General features: G+C 53.5%; 1 protein-coding gene and 1 long non-coding RNA gene across 2 annotated transcripts; both read left to right on the top strand.

Annotated features, from left to right (window-relative positions):
* The first annotated feature begins 2,809 nt into the window (after positions 1-2,809).
* On the top strand, positions 2,810-7,017 carry LOC113596011 (uncharacterized). Its single transcript, XR_003416722.2, has 3 exons — positions 2,810-2,997; positions 4,964-5,846; positions 6,321-7,017. It is a non-coding gene; the product is annotated as an uncharacterized LOC113596011 (long non-coding RNA).
* A 4,594-nt stretch (positions 7,018-11,611) lies between these two features.
* NPPC (natriuretic peptide C) lies at positions 11,612-16,376 on the top strand. Its single transcript, XM_027047822.2, has 3 exons — positions 11,612-11,840; positions 12,301-12,611; positions 15,871-16,376. Exons 1-2 carry the CDS (start codon positions 11,751-11,753, stop codon positions 12,589-12,591), a joined length of 381 nt encoding a protein of 126 aa, XP_026903623.1. The 5' UTR covers positions 11,612-11,750; the 3' UTR covers positions 12,592-12,611; positions 15,871-16,376.
* The last annotated feature ends 3,444 nt before the right edge of the window (positions 16,377-19,820 follow it).

Here is a 19,820-nt window from a genome sequence, read left to right as displayed (position 1 = left end):
AGACAGAAACCCAAGCAGACTCTGCACCATCAGTGCGGAGCCCAATGTGGGGCTTGAACACATGAACTGTGAGATCATAACCTGAGGTGAGATCAAGAGTTGGACGCTTAACCGACCAAGACACACAGGCGCCCTAAATTTTTTTTATTTTAAGGCAAAACCAGGAGAATATCTGCCAGTCTACAGAACACATATAGCAGTTGTCAAAACTTTATGGTAGGAGCAGTTGGGGGGCTCAGTCCGTTAAGCGTCCGACTTCGGGTCAGGTCATGATCTTGCGGTTCACGAGTTCAAGCCCCGCATCGGGCTCTGTGCTGACAGCTCAGAGCCTGGAGCCTGCTTCAGATTCTGTGTCTCCCTCTCTCTCTGCCCCTCTCTTGCTCGAGCTCTGCTCTCTCTCCCTCAAAAATAAATAAAACATTAAAAAATTTTTAAAAAACCCTTTATGGTAGAACATATATTGAACAAATATATATACATCTGATATATAAAAATATATTTTAATATATAACAAATCAAGTGAAACTTTTTAAATGAAGAAAGAAATAATTATCACTACATCCATATGGGAAATGGAGGGTAATAATGGCACATGAATAGCAAATCCTTACTCATACTATTTACCACAGAACATTCCAGACAGGTTAAAGTTAGATATTCACATGCATACATACACACAACGATTAAAAAAAAAAAAAAAAAACCCACAACAGAAGAATAGAAAAGTATAGGCTCACTCAGTCTACTGAGACATGGGGGTCAGGACAAAGTGTGGGTTTCAGAGCAGACAGACCTCTGAGTTTCAGTCCCACCTGAGGTGCTTACTCAAATACTTAATTCTATGAGCTCAGTTTGTTATCTGCTTTCCTACCTGATGTAGGTAAAAATTCACAGGAATCAAAGCCACTTCGTGGTGCCCACTTTTAGCTTCTGCAGTGGATTTTTCTAGGCTGGGTGCAGGGGGTGCACTCTGGCACCTTCCCAACAGATGGCCCCTGGGGAGAAAGATCTGAGTGAAGGAACTGCCCAAGCATGTAATTAATGAAAAGTATAAGAGGCTATAAGAACAAAATACATTTTTTAGATATTTTTTTGAGTTTATTTATTTTTGAGAGAGAGAGACAGAGAGAGAGTGCACGAGTGTGCGCACAAACAGGGGAGGGGCAGAGAGAGAGGGAGACGCAGAATCCGAAGCAGGCTCCAGGCTCTGTCAGCACAGAGCCCGACGTGGGGTTCCAACCCATGAACTGTGAGATCATGACCTGAGCCAAAGTTGGACACTCAACCAACTGAGCCATGAAGGTGGCCCTAAAATACATTTTTTCTAATTTGTAAACATCTGTATGTAACCATAAAGAAAAGCAATGGAGTAAAAGAACATTTCAGGGTATAGAGGAAAAATAATAAGCATATAAGCATATTTAACGGATTGATAACAATATTTTTGAAATCGCTGAGAAATGAGAGGAAGACAACTTAAGGCAACTCTGAGGGTCTTGGGCAAATACAAACAGAGCTGCAGCATTAGCAGGAGAGCTGGAAAAGAATTCACCAACTATGTACCACTGGCCCAGAGCTAGCATGAAGCTACCAAAGCACAGGACACTCACACCATCCAATCTTCCAACTAGCAATTCCTCTGATGAGAGGAAAAAAAGAAGAGGGGAAGGGAGGAAGGAAGAGAGAGAAGGCAGGGTAGAGGCAGAAGGAAGGGAGGGAGAGAAGAGAAAAACTCCATTTGCGTGGAGGTGTTTTTACCTGTATAATTTGCATACACATCACACATAATTTGCATACACATCAGCCCAAATCGTGACTGTGAACGATTACATCGCAGACTATACAGCTCCATGGAAAAGGTTATACAAAATACTGTTGCATGAAAAAGTTGATCACAAGATATTATATACTCTTGGATTCCAACAAGGCTCAGATTTCCCCAGGAGGATCTGAAACCTGAAGAAAGCAACAGGCAGATCGTGTTATATTGGTGGAGGTATTTAAACACTTTGCTGTTGGTTTGACATTTCTGTTGACCTTGCACGGTAACATTGGGTAAATATACTATACACACTCACACACACAAAAATGGATTTATTTTTTTAATGTTTTTATTTATTTTTGAGAGAGACAGAGAGAGACAGAGCATGAGCAGGGGGAGGGACAGAGAGAGAGGGAGACACAGAATCCGAGGCAGGCTCCAGGCTCCGAGCTGTCAGCACAGAGCCCAACACGGGGCTCGAACTCACAGACTGCGAGATCATGACCTGAGCTGAAGTCGGACACCCAAGCGACTGAGCCACCCAGGCGCCCCCCAAAAATGGATTTAAAAGAGAACGTTTATCACTCCACCCAAATGAAGCTTGACTCTGCCCATGCCATCTTGAGGCTACATTCCTAGGCCTCAGCCTGAGGTTTCCAAGCAAGTGAGAGCATGTGTGCGGAGGGCAGAGGCTGGCAGGGCCAGCAGCCGGGGCTCCTCTGTGGGACACAGCTGCCCGCAGGGTCCTGGCCTGGCGAGGCCTGGGGAGCGTCTTATCGCATGAGCTCATGTGAAAGCCCCACGCCTCCGGGTCTCCAGCGAACATTTGCCATTCCTTTCCTGTCACCACCCCGCTCCGCGCTTGTGCCCATGAGCTCATCGTTGCTGGGCAAGTCCTCCCGGGGTCAGATAACTGCCAGGGGCAATTCCTTTCCCAGCCTCCTGCCCCTGCCCTGTGCCTCCGACAGACGGAGCGGGCCCTGACTCCCACTCTGTGGTTCCACACAGAACAGAGAATTGTGTGAGGTCAGCAGAAGTCTGGGGGGGCTTGACAGAGCTCTCCCACCCCAGCCCGGCCCCTGTCCCAGCCTCGCCTTGGTCTGGGAACTGCTCAGCCAGTGTGACCAGACAGACCCCACCTGGACGCCAGGCCCTGCCCATGTCTGAGCCACCGTCTTGTTTCTGTCTCAGTCCCAGACTCAGCAGCAACCTCGGGCCCAGGCACTGCCTCCCAGGTGGGTGTCAGCCAGAGGAAAGGCTGGGGGAGGGGAGTCCCAAAGCTGTGAGGATCCCCACCCAGAAATGGAGGCTCTGTCTGTCCTGCTGGTATGAGGGAAGGTTTCTCAGGTGAGAGCTGGTTCATACGCTCGGTCTCATACACGAGGGACCCCTGTGTACCAAGCCTCCTGCTGCTGAGAATACAAGGTGAGGCTTAGTCGTCTTTCTCTCAGGGACAACTGAAAAGAGAATGACCACCCCTTTTCCTGTGAGTGTCACCCCTTCACTTTCAGAAGCTCGTCCCAGCCAGCTGAGGCCTCAGACCACCTAATTCATGCTGTCCCCTCATCTCCCGCGGACAGGTCTGGTTCCCCGATGCTAGAAGACCTCAGAACCGCACTGTTCCCAACCAGTCTGGCCCCATCCTTTCCAGACCTCCCAGAAACTGAAGAAGGAAAGAATGGGAGGAGGGGACCGTGTGGTCCCAGAGAAATGGCTGCTGACAGATGGGACAAAGGCCCTAGAACTCCGAACACCCCCCCCCACACACACACCCAGAAAATGGCCACGAGTGGCAGAGGAGCTGTGTCTGTTTCTCTGCCAAGCCGCACACCACATTCCCACGGGAGCCACTCGGCACAGGGTGGAGACAGCTGTTCCCCTCAGCAGATGTTCTCGCGGGAGGCAGGGGAGCTCACTCCCAAGCCGGATCCTCATGACTCACCCCGTAGGCCTAAGCGGCCTGCTGAGCCTGCGGTGTGACGAAGGCAGATCAGACAGCCAGTGGGGGGCCCCCGTAGCCTTCCGCAAAATGAAGCTGCTATAGTAGCTTTGCCGGCACCTTCCTGCTGCGAGGGCAGAGGCTATCTCTGTCCCTGCTGTCCCCCTAAGGCCGAGCACAATGCTGGCCTTGAATTCCTGTGCATTTATTAAGCACCTGCCTTGTGGCTGGCAGCATGCAAGGAACTGAGACTACTGAGGTAGACACAGGAGCTCCTCACAAAACTGACAGATGGTGGCATTAAGGTTATGACGGTGCCATGCACAAGGGTCTATGGGACTCAGGCTGGGCCCCTGTTGACTGTGCTGAACCAGAGGAGAAGTCTATGGGGCCCGTCAGGCCCAAGGAGAGCCCTGGCCCTCAGAAGGTTCATCACACCAGAAGATTCCCAGGCCCATCCCCCGTCGTTTCAGATCCTACCAGGTCCTTCTGCCAGAAACAAGCCTGTCCTGGAGGCTCTCCCACCTCAGCAAGGCTCAGAAACCTTTCCTGACTGTCACACACCCTTCTCCCCTTCTCCATGAGGCTCACCTCCTGGAAGGTTCTTGCTGAGCAGTCCCAGCCACGCCACCCTAGTCTGCAGTCCACACTACGTGAAAACTCAAGGAGACAAAGAGAAGGTGGCGTGGCCAAGATCCAGGGAGGGTCTAGCACCAGGGAGGGTATGAGGCCAGGATGTCCAGACCATGACGCCCAATCCCTCTGAGTCCAAGTTCCCTCAGGGGGTAATAGGAAGGGGCAGGATCCCACTGTCTGGGCTGCCGGATCCGAGCACTGTTCTCTGAAGCCAGGCACCCTGTCTCCCAACCCCTCTACCTCCATTCCTGGCCCAGCTACCTCCCAGCTTTCTGGATTTTCTCATAGCACATCACTCACCACGCTGTGTTTCTCTTAGTTGCGTGAAACCTATTCTGCCTGAGAAACTCATTTGGATTTAATGGGGTAAGAAGGTGTTGAAGTTAGAAATATTTGCTTAGTTTAGCAATATGTATAAGCACATGTCACCTTCATTTTACTGAAGTGAAGCCTCCTCACCAGGCTGTGAGCTAGATCAGGCACTAATTTCTACAGTCAATGTAATATTTTTAATCATCCCCTCCAATAATTTACAACATGATTTTTCGAGACAACATGGCCAGCACAGTTAGTCTGGACCCAGTCATTGAACATGGTCCTGATGATTTGCTTTGTTATTTCCTTAGGGGAACCACTCAGTCCCTCCACACAGTTTTCTTCTCCAAATATTGTCCCCTTTGTCCTTCTATCCATCTCTGAAAGTGCATGAGGAAGACCCAATGCCCCCAGATGTCCTCATCCTCACATCAGGGACGTCTGGGGGAGCGGGGTTCTGGCAGACTGCTTATTCCGGGAATGAAAGTTTGGAGGTCCAGCAGTGGGCACCAAGGGTGTGGGTTGTCCTGGGGATCAATCAGGGTGCTTTCTTGCAAGTGACAGAAACGGACCGGCTGAGTAAAGAAGAGGGATTTATTAAAGGGCATTGGGCGGTCTGAGAAGGCTGGGAAACAGCTGATCCAGGACCAGTCAAGCTGCAGTGGGTCTGCTGAGGCCTTCCGAGATATTCCTGGCCACCAACACTTATGATAACACTGGGTCAATAGCAACCCTGACACAGGACGGTGGATTCTATCGCTACCACCCACCATGCCCTCTTGGATGTGACTAAGAGCATTCCGCATGGCACGGACTTCTCTGAGACCATGGCTCCCGATTTAAAACCCAGGGGGTCCAAGTCACAAACCCCTGCTCATCTGCAGGTCAGGCAAGCAAGCATTTGGCAATTCAGCTTCTCCCAGGGGGCTGAGAAGCCAGGCAGCAAAAAATCACTGATATGCGTCCAGTACAACGAGACTGCCTCCCTTCCTTACCAACTCCCTGCAGCCCAAGATCCTGAATCATCTGTTTGATTAGAAGTTCTGAACCCTATTGAACTCTACACTAGAGCCTCCCCTCTTACGTTATTTCACCCATGAGGCAAAGCCACCCTCATCTGGAAAGGAAGGAACCTTCTTCTTGCCCATCCCGCGCTGAGACGGAGGGACCGTACCGAGCAATCCAGGAACAAAGGTTTGTTGTGTTCTGCTGCACATTGGGCCCAGAAACAATTCACACAGGCACAAGGGTGGTTTCCAAACAATATATGGGCTTTGGGTTCTTTTATTATTATTTTTAATATTTCTTTGTTTTTGAGAGAGAGAGAGTGTGTGTGAGCTGGGGAGGGACAGAGAGAGAGAGAGAGAGAGAGAGAGACAGAATCCGAAGTAGGCTCCAGGCTCCCAGCTGTCAGCACAGAGCCTGACATGGGGCTTGAACTCACCAACCGGGAGATCATGACCTGAGCTGAAGTTGGGCACTTAACCGACTGAGCCTCCCAGGCACTCTGGGCTTCAGGCTTTTTTAGGGTGGCAGGGCTTGGGCTTAAAAGTATTTTCCAACCCCTGGGGAGCCCAGATTGCAAGAAGTGTGTTCCCTCCAACCCCTCATTAGCATCTGGCTTTGTCGTGTGTCTCTGGCTAGTGTTTCTGGCCATTTGCATTTTAGATACTGCTCACCAGAAAGTGGTTGATGATCACACACTCCTGGGACAGAAATCCACAGAGGACTTTCAGGCTTGGGAAACCCAAAGGTGGGGCTCCCTCAGCCAACTGGTGGCCCTGAATCCTGATAGACCAATCCTATAATCCCTTCCGTGAAGGGGCCAAGAGTCTTCTATAAGACCCTTGGGGCCCCTTCTACCCACATGGGAAAGCCCCCTTCCTTGAAGACTGTGGACTCCAACAAATCTGAAACACAATCTCCAAGACCAGACAGTAGAAGTCCTCCTCCAGGTACACTCCAAGAAGGCGAGCTCACTGTAGGGACCTCTATAGCAGCAAGAAGCTCTGCCTCTTTGGAAAACTCCATATGATCAACATTTGACCAGAGCCCAGCCAGGGCAAGCCAATCTCCAGGACACAGACCTTGGCAGCAGACCTGTCCCTTCTGGAAACATCTGGCGCTCGCTCCATACCGAGGTCAGGATGCTGAACCATCTTCGGTTCAGAGGGCCCCTCGCCTTCATCTCCCTCCTCACTTTCTCAGCGTTTAGGCCTCGGCCTCTACTCCCTCGCCTGCTTGTTAAAAGCCACGTGGGGAGCAGTTGTTCCCCCCTCTTCCGAGGAACTGAGCCTATCTATTGAGGCTATCTGTCAACCCTGTCTTTTATTTTTGAAAAGGGAAAAAAAAAAGGAGGGATAAACTCTGACGTCATGAGCTTGCGTGGGACAGTGGGCTTGGAGGCCATCTGGAGCAGGTGCTGGCAGGGCCCCTGGGAAAGAAGAAGAAGGGCAGCTGGCTCATCAGGTGGGGGTGTCCTGGGTCAAAGACCTCATGGCACCATTAGGTTAAGCTTTCCTGGAATTTCTGGCCCAGGAAGGATAGATGAGTCTTCCTTGGCCTCCAGCTCCTCTCTTAAAGCCAAGTCCTGTAGGTGCAGGACTCCTGGAGGAGGCACCAAGCGCCAGAAGACCTGGCCAAGCTTTGACCTCTGTGTCTTCTGTGGGTCTCCCCATCAATCGGTTCTGAGGAATCTCAGGGGCACGGTGTCCTCCCCCTTCTCCCCAGGAGTGCGAGTGACATTCAGATGCTTCTTCTGCCCCAGCTGCTCGTCCTGCCTTTGTCCAGGGGTTGGAAGCCTCTTGTCAGGCGTCCTGGTTCACTCTGCCCCCGTCCAGGAGGCAAGGACAGCTTTTTCGCAATTACAGGTGGTGAAACTGAAGGCCCAGAGCAGTGATGGGACTTGGCCCAGGTCCCGCTGAAATTTCCCTGCCCGGCCTCCATAAGATCTGCTCACCGCCTGTTCAGTGTCCTCTCTGGGAAGTTATGCAGCTGGAAGGGGGCCCCTGGGATGAAATAATTGCAGAGAAAACAGATGGGCTGCTGAGGATTCCTCCCTTCCTCTGTGTGCCTGAGAATCCTCCCGCTTTGCCCCAAGGCCAGGAGGGGGCGCTGTTCCACATGGAGCTAGTTCCCACCCCCTGGGCAGTCTGGTCTCAATCACTCCTTCCCCAGCCTCAGGTAAGCCCTTATGCACACCTTTCTCACCGGAGGAATACTCAAGGCCCCTTTCATGTTCCATAGGGTCCTGCTAACAGAGTGGACACCGACTGTTCCCAGGAAGGGCGCCTTCTGTGCAAGACATTCGCCTTGCCTTCGTGAAGGAGAGAAAGGGGAAAGGGGCCCACAGGAATGGAGCCTTTTCTCTCCCTGTCCCCGCCTTTCTTTCAGAGGTCCGGAAGGGAGGAGAGGGTGCCAGTCTTGTGACTCTCGGATGCCTGGGGTTTGGCACACTTCAAGCTGGCTCTGACTTTCCCCAATCCCTGCTGCCTCTCCGTGCCTCCCCACAACTGACCACTCTCCCTCAGTCCTAACTAACCTTCAAGCTTGCTTTCTGTCTTCACCCTCAAGAATACAATAGGCTCCCACTCTTGCCAGACAAGGCCCTCCCTTGGCTGACTTGCCTCCTCTCTCCCAAGCCTGCGTCTTCTGGATACCCTTACCTGAAGCCCCCACCCCACCCCCAGTCTGGGCACACAGGGCCCTGCAATGTCACAGGCTGCCCCCCTGCTTCCCTCAGTTTCCCTTTGGCGAGGTCACTCATTTTCTTTTACTGCAGCCCTCTAAGTCTGGGTGCACTACATGGTTAGCCCAAAGGGCTGCTCTCCAACTAGATTTCCCTCCTTATCCCATCTGTCCTCCTGCCTTCTGGGTCTCCCTCCCCACCCCACCCCCCACCGCCTCCCGCCTCCACCCTACCACCAGCTCTGCACAGACTTTTCCTCTCCAGGAAGCCCACCCAGCTAGCCCAAGCTGGGGGAGCTGCCCTCCGTCCCCACCGTTGTCCTTTTCAGCCTACAAACCTAGTGTCTGTTTCCTGGATTCCTTCCCTGCAGGGATGCAAACCCACAGGCTTCCTGGGTGCTCCATGGACACTTAGGGAACCAGTGGGCAGATAAAGGACACATAACCGGATTCCCTACAGCACTGCCAGACTCCCAAGGCCCAGTGGACTTTTCTTTGCCATCAGGAGGAGTGTTCACACTGAGCATCCCATAAACTGCCTCCAGCAGCTCCTGTTCAGCTGCTCAATGGGTCCAGCTTTCCCAGGCCTGGCCCCTGGGTCAGAGCAGAAACAAGCAGACCTCATGAGGGAAAAGCAGGAAGGAGGGACCTGAGTCCCCGTTCTAGACCCAAGAGGGAGAGAGCTTCCTCTGCAGCTCAATGTGGGAGGAAACCAAGGCAGTCGCGTGCAGACTACCTCCTTTCTGGAAGGTTCCTCCAGCCTAGTCCTTCAGCTTCTATCCACCCCACCTCCCAGACCCCAGCTAAGTGAGAGTGGCTCCACAGCCTGCCCCAGGGAAGCCTCGCTCTGCAGGTAACTCTTCCAGGATCTGGTCTGCCCCAAAGGACCATAGTCCAGTGGTCAGAAGCGAGGGCTCACCAGAAGTTTCCACTTCTGAATAGGAGAAGTAGAGTCCAGAGTGTTGGCTCTGCCCACACTGGGGTGGGGTTGGGTGGGGTCCATTTATTTAATTTAGTCTCAATGCTCAAAGAGAGGGGAGACTTAGATAGTTACCCAGCTGTCACTAAGTGCATCCAAGGGACACCAAATACAGGAAGAACCAGCCTGAAGAAGCGACATTCAGACAGAAGGAGGTGACCAAGGTGCACCGGAAGCTTCCAACCTGTCCTTAATAAGGGGTTTCAGAGGATGTAGCTGTTGTTCCCTGGAAATGAGTTCAGTGACTGGGTCTAGACTCAATCTGCTCGGCTCCTTAAATAGATGTAAATAAAACAAGTGTCAGAGACGTTCCAGATTGGTAACATTCCACTTTGATCAGTAGCCAAAGAGGAGAGAGGACTTCCCTCACTCACCAGGAAATGCCTCCCTCTTCCTCCTTCTTACTCTTCTTCCTTACCTCTCAAAGAGTGGTGCCACTCCATGCTACCACGGAGCAACAATCAGAGGGGGCTGCATGGAAGTGGTGAATCAACTCACTAGAACTCCCAAAAGGTGTCCTGTCAATGTCTGAATCTTCTTATAGACTCAGAAATTCTGCTACCCCAAACTGAGGGCTCGTGTCAGTTATTTCCTAAGCAAAGGGAACTTGGGCTCCGTGGGTCTGCAATTTCTTACCCAGAGTGCCAGGTGGGACGGGGAGAGCCTGAAAAAATGGTGGTGCTATTACCTCCTGCCTCCAGACACGGGCTCCACTGCGGGAGCCATCCACATGGCACCTGATTCCCTCGGCCCTTATTTTTTTTAATGTTTATTTTATTTTTTGAAAGAGAGAATGCGAGCAGGGGAGGGACAGAGAGAGAGGGAGAGGAAGAGAGAATCCCAACCAGGCTCTGCATTGTCAGTGCAGAGCCTGATGCGGGGCTCGAACTCATGAACCGTGAGATCATGACCTGAGGCAAAATCAAGAGTCGGATGCTAAACTGACCGAGCCACCCAGATGCCCCCTCCCCCTGCCCTTCTTAACTGTCACCGCCCTCTGCCTCAGGCACAGCTTTCTCTCCCTGAAAAGACTCATCCAGACACCTGCATCGGGCTGTGGTCTTCGTGCCTAGGGACAACCACCATGCCCCTGTTGTCTGCTTTCCAGCAGAGTCCTGCTGGGTGGCTTTGGGGTCATGCAGTTCCGCACCTCACTCAGTTCTTGAGGTGCCCAGCTCTCTGCCTCTGCTGCTCATCCCAAAGGGATTCCTCAGAGTCCGAGGAACGAAGACACCCTGCCCAAGGAGAGGGAGTTCCCAGCGACAGGTGTACCCGATTTTGTCCCTACAACTTTGACAGAGACCTATCTAAGACTGAAAAAGCAAAGGCAATCACCTGTCACCGCTCAGGGAAGCCAGACGGGGCTCCAGGCTAGGTAAAGCTCTCTCCCCGTGCGGTGCAGGTGCACAGGACAGGGAGAGAACATCCCCACCCTGAGGTTCCTCGCGTGGGTGCAGACAGGGTCAGGCGCGCGCCCGAGAGCGCACCGGGAAGCTATCCACCGGGTCAGACTTTGGGCGGGTTCCACGCGGCAGACCCACGCTGAACGCGAGCTGCACGCACGCACCGGCACCGGTATCTCGGCCCTCCTAGCCCACCTCGTTTGCAATTCACTCTCAAACACACCCTCAGGCAAAAAAGCTTTCACTGTCCGGTGTAGGACTTGCGCTCCCCCCTGCGGCCCCCAGCAAACCTCGCTCTCCCTGCGCCTCCCGCCCGGACCTCCGCCCCATCCTCTGCCTCCCCAACTTAAAGACTTCGGTGCAATCTAAACTCCCGAGTAGGTGAGAGGTGGAGCCGCAGTACCAGGCCTGAGCCTGTCTGGTGCCCAGGAAAGAGTTTGGCAACAAGACAGATCTGCGTGGATTTGGGGCTGTGCCAACTTTCTGGCTGTGTGGCTTTGGACAAGGGACTTAATTCCTCTGAGCCTGTCTTTGCACCTGCAAAGGAGGGAAACTGATTCCTCCTAGGGTGAGCGCGTGTGTTGAGGTCCAAGCGTGTGTGCAGGGCACCGGGAGCGCCGACGCTTGGCATGCCTGGCACGCACTCGCTGCAAATGGAGTTTCCTGTGCGCGCCGCTTTGCAGCGGCGAGTGCGGCGGGAGAGGGCTGGCGGAGCAGCGGGATCCCTCGGGGGTGGGATGTAGGTGGGGGCAAAGGGGGAGCCCCCGCGCCCCCCTCCCGGACCTCGACGCGCGTGCCATTGGCCGGGGCGGCCGGGTGGGCGGGAGGATGACATCAGCGGCAGGTTGGATTATAAAGGCGCGAGCGGAGCCGCGGGCTCAGAGCGCACCCAGCCGGCGCCGCGCAGCACTGGGACTCGCGCCCACACCGCAGCCCAGCCAGCCTGCTCCGCGCTCGCCTGCTCCGTCTCCCGCCGGACCCGTGCGCCCTCGCTGCTGCGGCTCTGCGCCCCTCGACCCTGCCGGCACGATGCACCTCTCCCAGCTGCTGGCCTGCGCCCTGCTGCTCACGCTACTCTCGCTCCGGCCCTCTGAAGCCAAGCCCGGGGCGCCGCCGAAGGTGGGTGCTGTTGCGTGGACATCGGGACTGTGAGGGACCATGGTGGGGCTGGGGGCCCTAGGAGGATGCGGAGCACTAGAGGGAGCAGAGGGCGGGAAAGTGGCCCTCTGCTCAGAGATGTGCATGGGTGAGTGCCGGGAAGCCCTAGAAACCGACTCAGGGGGTCTACGTCCCCAGCCTCGGGAGCACGACGACAGATGCTGAGCCCCTGCCCCAATGTGGCCAGCCGGTCAGGGGGCAAAGGAGGGGAGGGCAAGGGGCTCCCGGAAGGAGAGGACAACGGCGGCTGCGTGGCAGGTGGATGCAGGGCCGGCTGTCCGGCATCTGTGGGGGCGCGTCAGGGCTCCGAAAGGACAAATCGCGCCGGCGGGCGCGAGGGGCTGGAGCATCAGGGGTCGCGCAAAGTACTTCGCGCGGCCCCCGGGCGTCCCTTCACCTGCCCGCCCTTTCCCTCGGACAGGTCCCGCGAACTCCGCCAGGGGAGGAGCTGGCCGAGCCCCAGGCTGCGGGCGGCGGTCAGAAGAAGGGCGACAAAACTCCCGGGGGTGGCGGCGCCAACCTCAAGGGCGACCGGTCGCGACTGCTCCGGGACCTGCGCGTGGACACCAAGTCGCGGGCGGCGTGGGCCCGCCTTCTGCACGAGCACCCTAACGCGCGCAAATACAAGGGAGGCAACAAGAAGGGCTTGTCCAAGGGCTGCTTCGGCCTCAAGCTGGACCGGATCGGCTCCATGAGCGGCTTGGGATGTTAGTGCGGCGACCCCTGGCGGAGGTGAGTACCACCAACCCCGGGCGCCCGGAGTTTGTGCACACCTAGCTCCCCCGCGGCACCTGCCAGAACCAAGCCTGAACCCCCGCCCGCCCGCAGGCCGGTTCCTCTCTGATCCCCTGGCGCTGGGGTCGTTCCGCCTCCCAGCCGACCTTTGGAGGAGAGCCAGGCGATCCCAGCACGAGATCCAGTGTGTGTGCAAGGCATTTGCCCCCAACCCCGTTTATCGTCCCGTTTTACACATGAAAAAAGTGAGGGATAGAGTGGTCAGGGCATTTGGGCCAGGTCAGAAATGGCTCAACACGGATGAACCCGCCTAGCTTCCTTTAAGAAAGCAGCGACAGCTTGGTGGGGTCCTGCCCACACCGGGACCAGAAGTAAACCGGCAGCACTGGTCCCAAATCGCCATTTGGGAGCGTTGAGGGGCAATCGGGGGTTTGTGGGAGCAGAGGAGGAAGGACATACACACAAGTGGAGGGTAAGTTTATCTGCCAGACACTGTTTCATGGTGCCAGAGGTCAGGGTGGCTTCCTAGGACTGTGGTCCCTAAAGTAGGACAGACTTTATAATCCTGTAGACAGAATAGTCCTCTGTTGGCATCAGCAGGTTGCCCTTCCGTCCTAGAGCGGTCTGATTCTTGTCCCTTCTCTAAACCGTGGCTGGGAGCAAACTGGTCTGTCCAGGGTCCTGATGCTGCTTGCTGCCTGCCTGACTTCAGGATGGAAACTCAGTGTTTGTGGCACTATTTCACGGCAGAGAAAAAGACTAAAAATATTTTATTATTATTATTATTATTTATTATTATTATTATTATTTTGCCCCAATCTGAACCTATGTGCCCATCTGAGTTCCTCCCCAACCTGCCCACCTCCCCAACAGGGGTCCCTGTTTCTGGCATTGCCCCCTCACCCTCCACTAGGGCTGGAAACCCCTGTGCTACCTTCAGCCCCTGCCAGGTGCTGCATCCTGGCGATGTTGCAAAGATCCTCCCCCCTCTCCCCCTTTCTCTCCTTTCCTGTTGCCCATCACTTCCCATGGTAAACCAGGGTGGTAAAACCACCTCTGAAATTGACATTCAAGTGCTTTAGGAACGGACTCCTGCTGGCTTCCAGCCTTTCCCTGCAGACTGTCTGTCCCACTCCCCACTCCAAGCCATGGGGAAGCTGCTCTCTCGCCCAAGAAGCCTTATCAGCATCCACACTGTCTTCCTCCAGAGGGCAATGAGAGCGCCCCTCTGAAAATATCCAGCACGTTGCCTAAGCCGTTTTTACAGCACAGAACACTTTTTCACCCGAGCCATAGTTGCTTGGGAACCTGTTTACCACTCCCAGATTAACTCATGAGCAACTTGAGGGCCAGGTGCTAACCTAAGGTGATCTGGGACCCACAGCACCCCCAAAGAAGCTCTGAAAAATGTTTGTCAATGACCAAAGAAACATGCACCACCCAGCTTAGGGGCACTCCTCTCACACCTGCCCTGGGTTTTAGCAGGGTTTCCTCTCTGTGCCAGACTTGACTGAGCTGTGAGCTCCTCCCCATTTCGGCAAGGGGCTTCATTTGTCTGAGGTCTTGACTCGCCCCAGCACAGGAAAAGATAATTCTAGCACATGGGGCCCAGCCTCTACTAGCTTCCACTATAATGGTTTTGCTTTCATCTTTCCTGTCTAAACAATGAAGAGATGGAGCCACAGGCCTCACATCTTCAGTTCACATTGTGATTTAAGCACCAAGCTCAAACTTCCCGATCTAAACAAATGTCCAGTGGGTTAGCAGGAGACGAGATGAGGAAGAAGGCCTGGAAAGTGCCTGGAATGCACATCCCCCTAGGCTCCTTGCTCTTGGGTGTGGCTGTCCGGGGGCACCAGGTGATGGTCCGGTGGGTGGGGAAGTGCTGGGCAGGAGGCCAGATCGCTAGGACTTCTCAGCCCCTTTGACTAGGGAAATATGTCATCCTCTTGGAAGTTCTGTCCTTGAGCTGAACAGCCACCTCTAACACCCTTAACCTTCTCGACGCCACTCTCCCCCCCTCCCACCCCACCCACCATGAGAAGGCAGAGCATCCTTCCCGCTGCCCGCAGCCTCCTAGTGGAGATGCCCAATGTGTCTCATTGTCTCTGCTTACAAGAGAAAGACAGCTGAGATTTTTCACATTAATGGAAACTCGTCCCAGGCTGTGGCCACGTCTTCTTCACTCAGGAGTTGACTTTGGCTCTAAGCAGTCACCATAATGACTGTCGCTGATGGTTATAGTCTTGATTATAAAATTCTAATGACAGAGATGGGGTGTGGCTGATGCCTGAATGAACACCTTGCCCAGGAGCCCCAGGGACATCACAGACATCTATCATCTGTTTAAACACATGGGACGGCCAGAGACGGAAGTTGAGGGACAGTTCATCAAGGTGTTGAAGCCCAGGGTCCCTCCGCGTGTGCTGGCCTCTGGGAGGGCACTGCACTGTCTCAGGAGGACTCCTCCCTCGGGCCCCAGAGCACCTACATGGCCATTGGCAGAGAGCTGGAGAGCCCTCATCAAAGGACTCTTAACTCTCTGCCCAGCACACCCAGCATGGCCACTCATTGCCCCAGGGCTGGTGTGAGACCCCACTCCCCCTGCGTCTGAAGGGGACCCTTTCTGAGGTGAAGCCAGCTAGAGGAGGAAGTGCTATTTAATGAGTGGCAGCTGTGACCCAGACACTCTGCTGGTGCCCAACGTGTGGCCCACCTGTTGAATCTTAAAGCTGGCCCGGGGAGGTGGCTATTATCCCATTTTATGGGTGAGGAAAGCGATACTCAAAGCTATCCAGGGCCATCCAGGAAGTGAATGTCAGAGTTGGGATTTGAGCCCAGAATTCCCAACTCTTCAGATGTTTGTCTCCCCCTCCCCACTGCTGTCACGTAGACACAGAAAGCCGAGGTGGCACCTGACTGAGGGTTTTTGTTGCAGCAAAAAAGGGAAAAGGGCATTTCTTACTCTCTTTCCCTCATTGTGTCTCACCGAGTGCCAAGGGCAAGGCCTGTAGTTAGACTCAGGGGGAGGAGGGCTGGCAGACATTCTGGGGCAGGAAGTGCCAAGGGCACAGCAGGAGATGAGGTGACCCCAGGAGAGAAGGACCCCTTTCCTTCCATAGGACCGCCTTCTCCGGGCTGGTGGGGCAAGGCGGGACATTGCTTCACGCTGCTGTGGAAAGGGACTGTCCTGCAGGCTGGGCTTTCTCGGCTAAGGGGCCAGAACTAAGTGTCCCGTGTCCCCTCTGTGTTTCAGGATTGGGAACTTGCTCCGTTTTGCTGAGGTCATTCTTGGTCATCAGCCTCACGGCATCTGGAAGCATCTCCAACGCAATGTGGCTTTTACATTTCTTTTTTTTTTTTTCCTGGTACTGGGAATACACAACACCAGCTGTTTTATTATTATTCGGGAAGGGGGGTATGATTTTATTGTTTGTTTTTTTTTTTGAAAATGAAAAATAAAAAGTTATATATTATATATATATTATATACATGAAACACACACACCTACACCAACATGATGACAAGGGACAGTTTTTAAGAGACTGACAAAACCAGCTGTAAAACATTGCTGTTTGTAAATTCATGTCATGCATAAATGTATTTATGTTGTAAAGCTATTTATATTGTTTATAAAGAGATATTTATAAAAATTTTATTTATGTAACTAAATGAAAGAAGTCAATCATTGTAATGTTTTTGTCTTAACTAGTTGAAAAATGTAAAAAAAAAAGTCATTCCATGAACATCTTGAAAACTGTCTTTATTTACTTACTACATTTATTTTTCAGAAATTAGTCTTAGAGGGAGGATGTAAAGACAAGGCTTTTGCCTCTAAACAGATCTAAACAGCCAGGTTCCCGATTCTGGATTTGTTTGTATCAGATTCCCCTGGGGATCTTGCTAAAAGTACTGACTTCTGCCCCCACGTACCCCCAATGAACCGAATCTGAATCTCCCAGGGGGGAAAAGACTTGCCGTTTGGATTTTGTCTCCAGTGACTCTGACCAGTTCAGCCAGAATGGGAAACTCTGGTCAGAACACTTCACAGCTGGGAAGTCAGATGCCTGGAGTTAAATTAAAATTGAACTTAGCCGACTGAGGGTCCTGTAATTCTAGTCCATCTTCTCTCTGTGACCACAGGAGAGAAAGAATGGGAAACTTCCCTTTTGTTTGGGGGACATTTAGGTTTCTGTATATCTTGCAGAATTGGTCAGGTTACCTTGCGAACCTTAGCGCACGAAAGCCTACAGTGTGTAGTTGTTACCTCATATTGACTGTCACGGTCAACGGGGACCTGAGGCCGAGGACCTCAGAGAGAACAAGGAGGCATTAGCTTCCCTATTTGCACAGCGTGCTGTGCTTTGCCAGGGGGGTGTGGTTTTTCTTTTCACTTGAAGCTGCTAACAATTACGATTCCTATGCCCCATGGAGCCTGAATGTGAAAGCGTGAATACTTAAAATCTCTTCTCCTGAAACCTGCAGGAAACTAATTCCCAGATAATCTCACCGCATCCTTGGTGTGGTGACACTCTGTTGCCACCTGAGCCCATCTGTCTTCTGCCCTGTTTGGTGAAAGCAGGGACAAAAAGAGCCTTTCAGGCTGGTTACGCCAGGCCAGGCGGCCTCGACCCTGCTCAGGGGAGTTGGGAGCGGTGTGGCCCCGAGGTCATGGGGTCAGCAGGCCTGGCTGAGTGCTTCCCGAAGAAAACTGGCAGGTGGGGGAGGTGGCCAAAGCACCCGGCCTTTCTGCTGGCCTCTGAGCTCCATGGCCTTTCTTCCCTCCAGCAGCAGGTTCTCAGGACAACCAAGTGCCCTCGCCCAGGTGAGAAAACGGCTTTTAAGACAGATCCCAGCTGGGGAACTGCCTCCAACCTCCGCCACTGCCCCGAGGTACCCTTCCTCGGGCTCACTAGTCAGGGCATGGCTATCTTCCTTGGCCTCACCCGGCCTCTGCGGCTCAGAATTCAGATCCCCGTGTCAGCGAGGGTGAGGGGCTCCAGCACTCAGGCGTCACCTGTGCCTCAGTTCACTGCGTGTCTGCAGACCCCAAGCCAGGGGATGCCGAGGGGGGCTGCAGAAGCAGGGGGAAGGCAAGGGGTAGACTGTGGGCTTTGCTGGTGGCGAGGCAGACACATCTCCCCAAAGCCCAAAGGTGTGAGGATGGAGAATTCTGGGGCTCAGGGGGTCACCAAGCTAAAAGTTTTCCCCGTGAACAGTGTCCGGGGAGCCAGTAACCCAGGGCTCCCAGGACCCTGCAGCCCAAGCTATGCACGCTATCCTACCAAGTAGCTCTCACCCCATGAATTAGCCGGCGAAGGGCATGCACAACTCTGTTGACAACTTCAGTCCCCACCAGGTGGAAGCCAGTCCCTCAACATGTTGGCTTCGGATGTTGCTAGACAGCCAGTCCTCCTTTGATATCCAGACCTGAAGTCTGGGGGCTGCTTCCTCAGCAGTGACAGGGACATGTCACCCCAACAGGAATTTCTGCTGAAAAGCCATGAAGGATTGACAAGTATTCCATAAATAACGGGAAAAGCTTTGCAACCTCCAGAGATTCCGCAGGTGGTATCACCCAAGAGCGTCCAGCCCTCTGCTCTTGTGTTGGCCTCCTCCCTCACCATGAGCACCTCACCCCCAAAGCTGCCCGGGGAACCTGCCACTTCTCTTCCACGTGGGGTGACTGCAACAGCTGGGCCAGCTGGAGGGAGCGGCTCCAGAGACCACCCCTGCGCCTAGCATGGAGGTGATGGAAGCACCTGGAAGGCAGAGAGACTCCAGGTCCTCTGCCAGGCGCGTGGTTCTAGGAGTCTACCCTCCCCCCACCACCCAAGACGTGGGAGGTCCTTCTGTGGCAGCCATGACCCCAAAAGGGGGGTCCGAAATGGGCTGCACCTGAGCCTCTGCCAGTGACCAGAGGGGCCACATGTCTGGACAGGCAGGCGGTCGGGGGCAGTCTGAGGAGCGCGGGAGCCACAGTCAGAGGGTCCCGTCGGAAATGGAATTTGATGGGGCACCTGGGTGGCTCAGGCAGCTGAGCACCTGACTCTTGATTTCAGCTCAGGTCATGACCCCAGGGTCGTGGGCTCTAGCCCCATGTCCGGCTCCGCGTGGAGCATGGAGCCTGCTTGGGATTCTCTGTCTCTCTCTCTCTCTCTCTCTCTCTGCCCCTCTCCACCCACTTAATCTCTCTCTCTCTCTCTGTCTCTCAAATTAAAAAAAATGGAATCTGACCCAGACAATTCACATGGAGAGGCTTTACTGAAGGGACTATTTACAGAGGCAGATGCCATCGCGGACCCACTGGGAAGCCAGTTCCTTCCCCGGGATGAAGGGAGGAAACTGTCCCTGCGTTGGAGCTGGGTGGAGGGGCGCAGGTGCGGGACGTGTTGCCAAAACAGGGAGTGATAAGGGGGGAAATAGCCCGACTCCCCTCTCCCCTCCCTCCTCCCGTCTCTTGCTGGCACCTCACGGGCCCTCAGACGAGGCCTGGGAGGTGTTTCTCTCTGGCACCTTATTACGGTCACCCCTTCCTGATTCTTCCGGATTCTGGCATCACATCGTCTGGCAGTCACTTTGGAGAGCTTCGAGTCTGGGTCGTCATCGATACCTTCCTGTAAGTGTGGCACCCCCACCGGAAACAGCGTTGGACCCAGGAACCGTGTGCCAACAAAGCATTCAGATTTGTGAGGAGCAGTTCGTCTGTTTCATTAATGTTTTCCCCTTTTTCGTGATACCAGGATGCAGGCTCTGAATTAATTCCATTATTTTGCTATTTTCTTTTTTTTAATGTTTATTTATTTATTTTTGAGAGAGAGAGAGAGAGAGAGAAGGGAGGGGCAGAGAGAGAGGGAGACACAGAATCCGAAGCAGGCTCCACATGGTCAGCACAGAGCCAAACAAGGGGCTCGAACTCACAAACTGTGAGATCATGACCTGAACTGAAATCAAACTTCAGATGCTTAACCGACTGAGCCACCAAGGTACCCCTTTTGCTACTTTTTAATCTGTGTATTTTTTACTTAATAATGTTATTCATATTGATTTCCCTAACACTTCTCTGTACCTTTTCTAAATTTGTGATTGAACATTTATTTCTGAGTCTGGCTGTATTCATATCCCAAAATGCTGATATATGTCATTCCTACTTTTCTCTTCTCTGGAGTCTGTTGACTTGGTGTTTTTCCCTTGATAATCCCAAGT

This window comes from Acinonyx jubatus, chromosome C1, assembly GCF_027475565.1.
Source record: "Acinonyx jubatus isolate Ajub_Pintada_27869175 chromosome C1, VMU_Ajub_asm_v1.0, whole genome shotgun sequence".
Lineage (NCBI taxonomy): Eukaryota > Metazoa > Chordata > Mammalia > Carnivora > Felidae > Acinonyx > Acinonyx jubatus.
The sequence above is the reverse complement of the archived record's forward strand: the minus strand, read 5'-3'. Positions and strand labels throughout refer to the sequence as shown.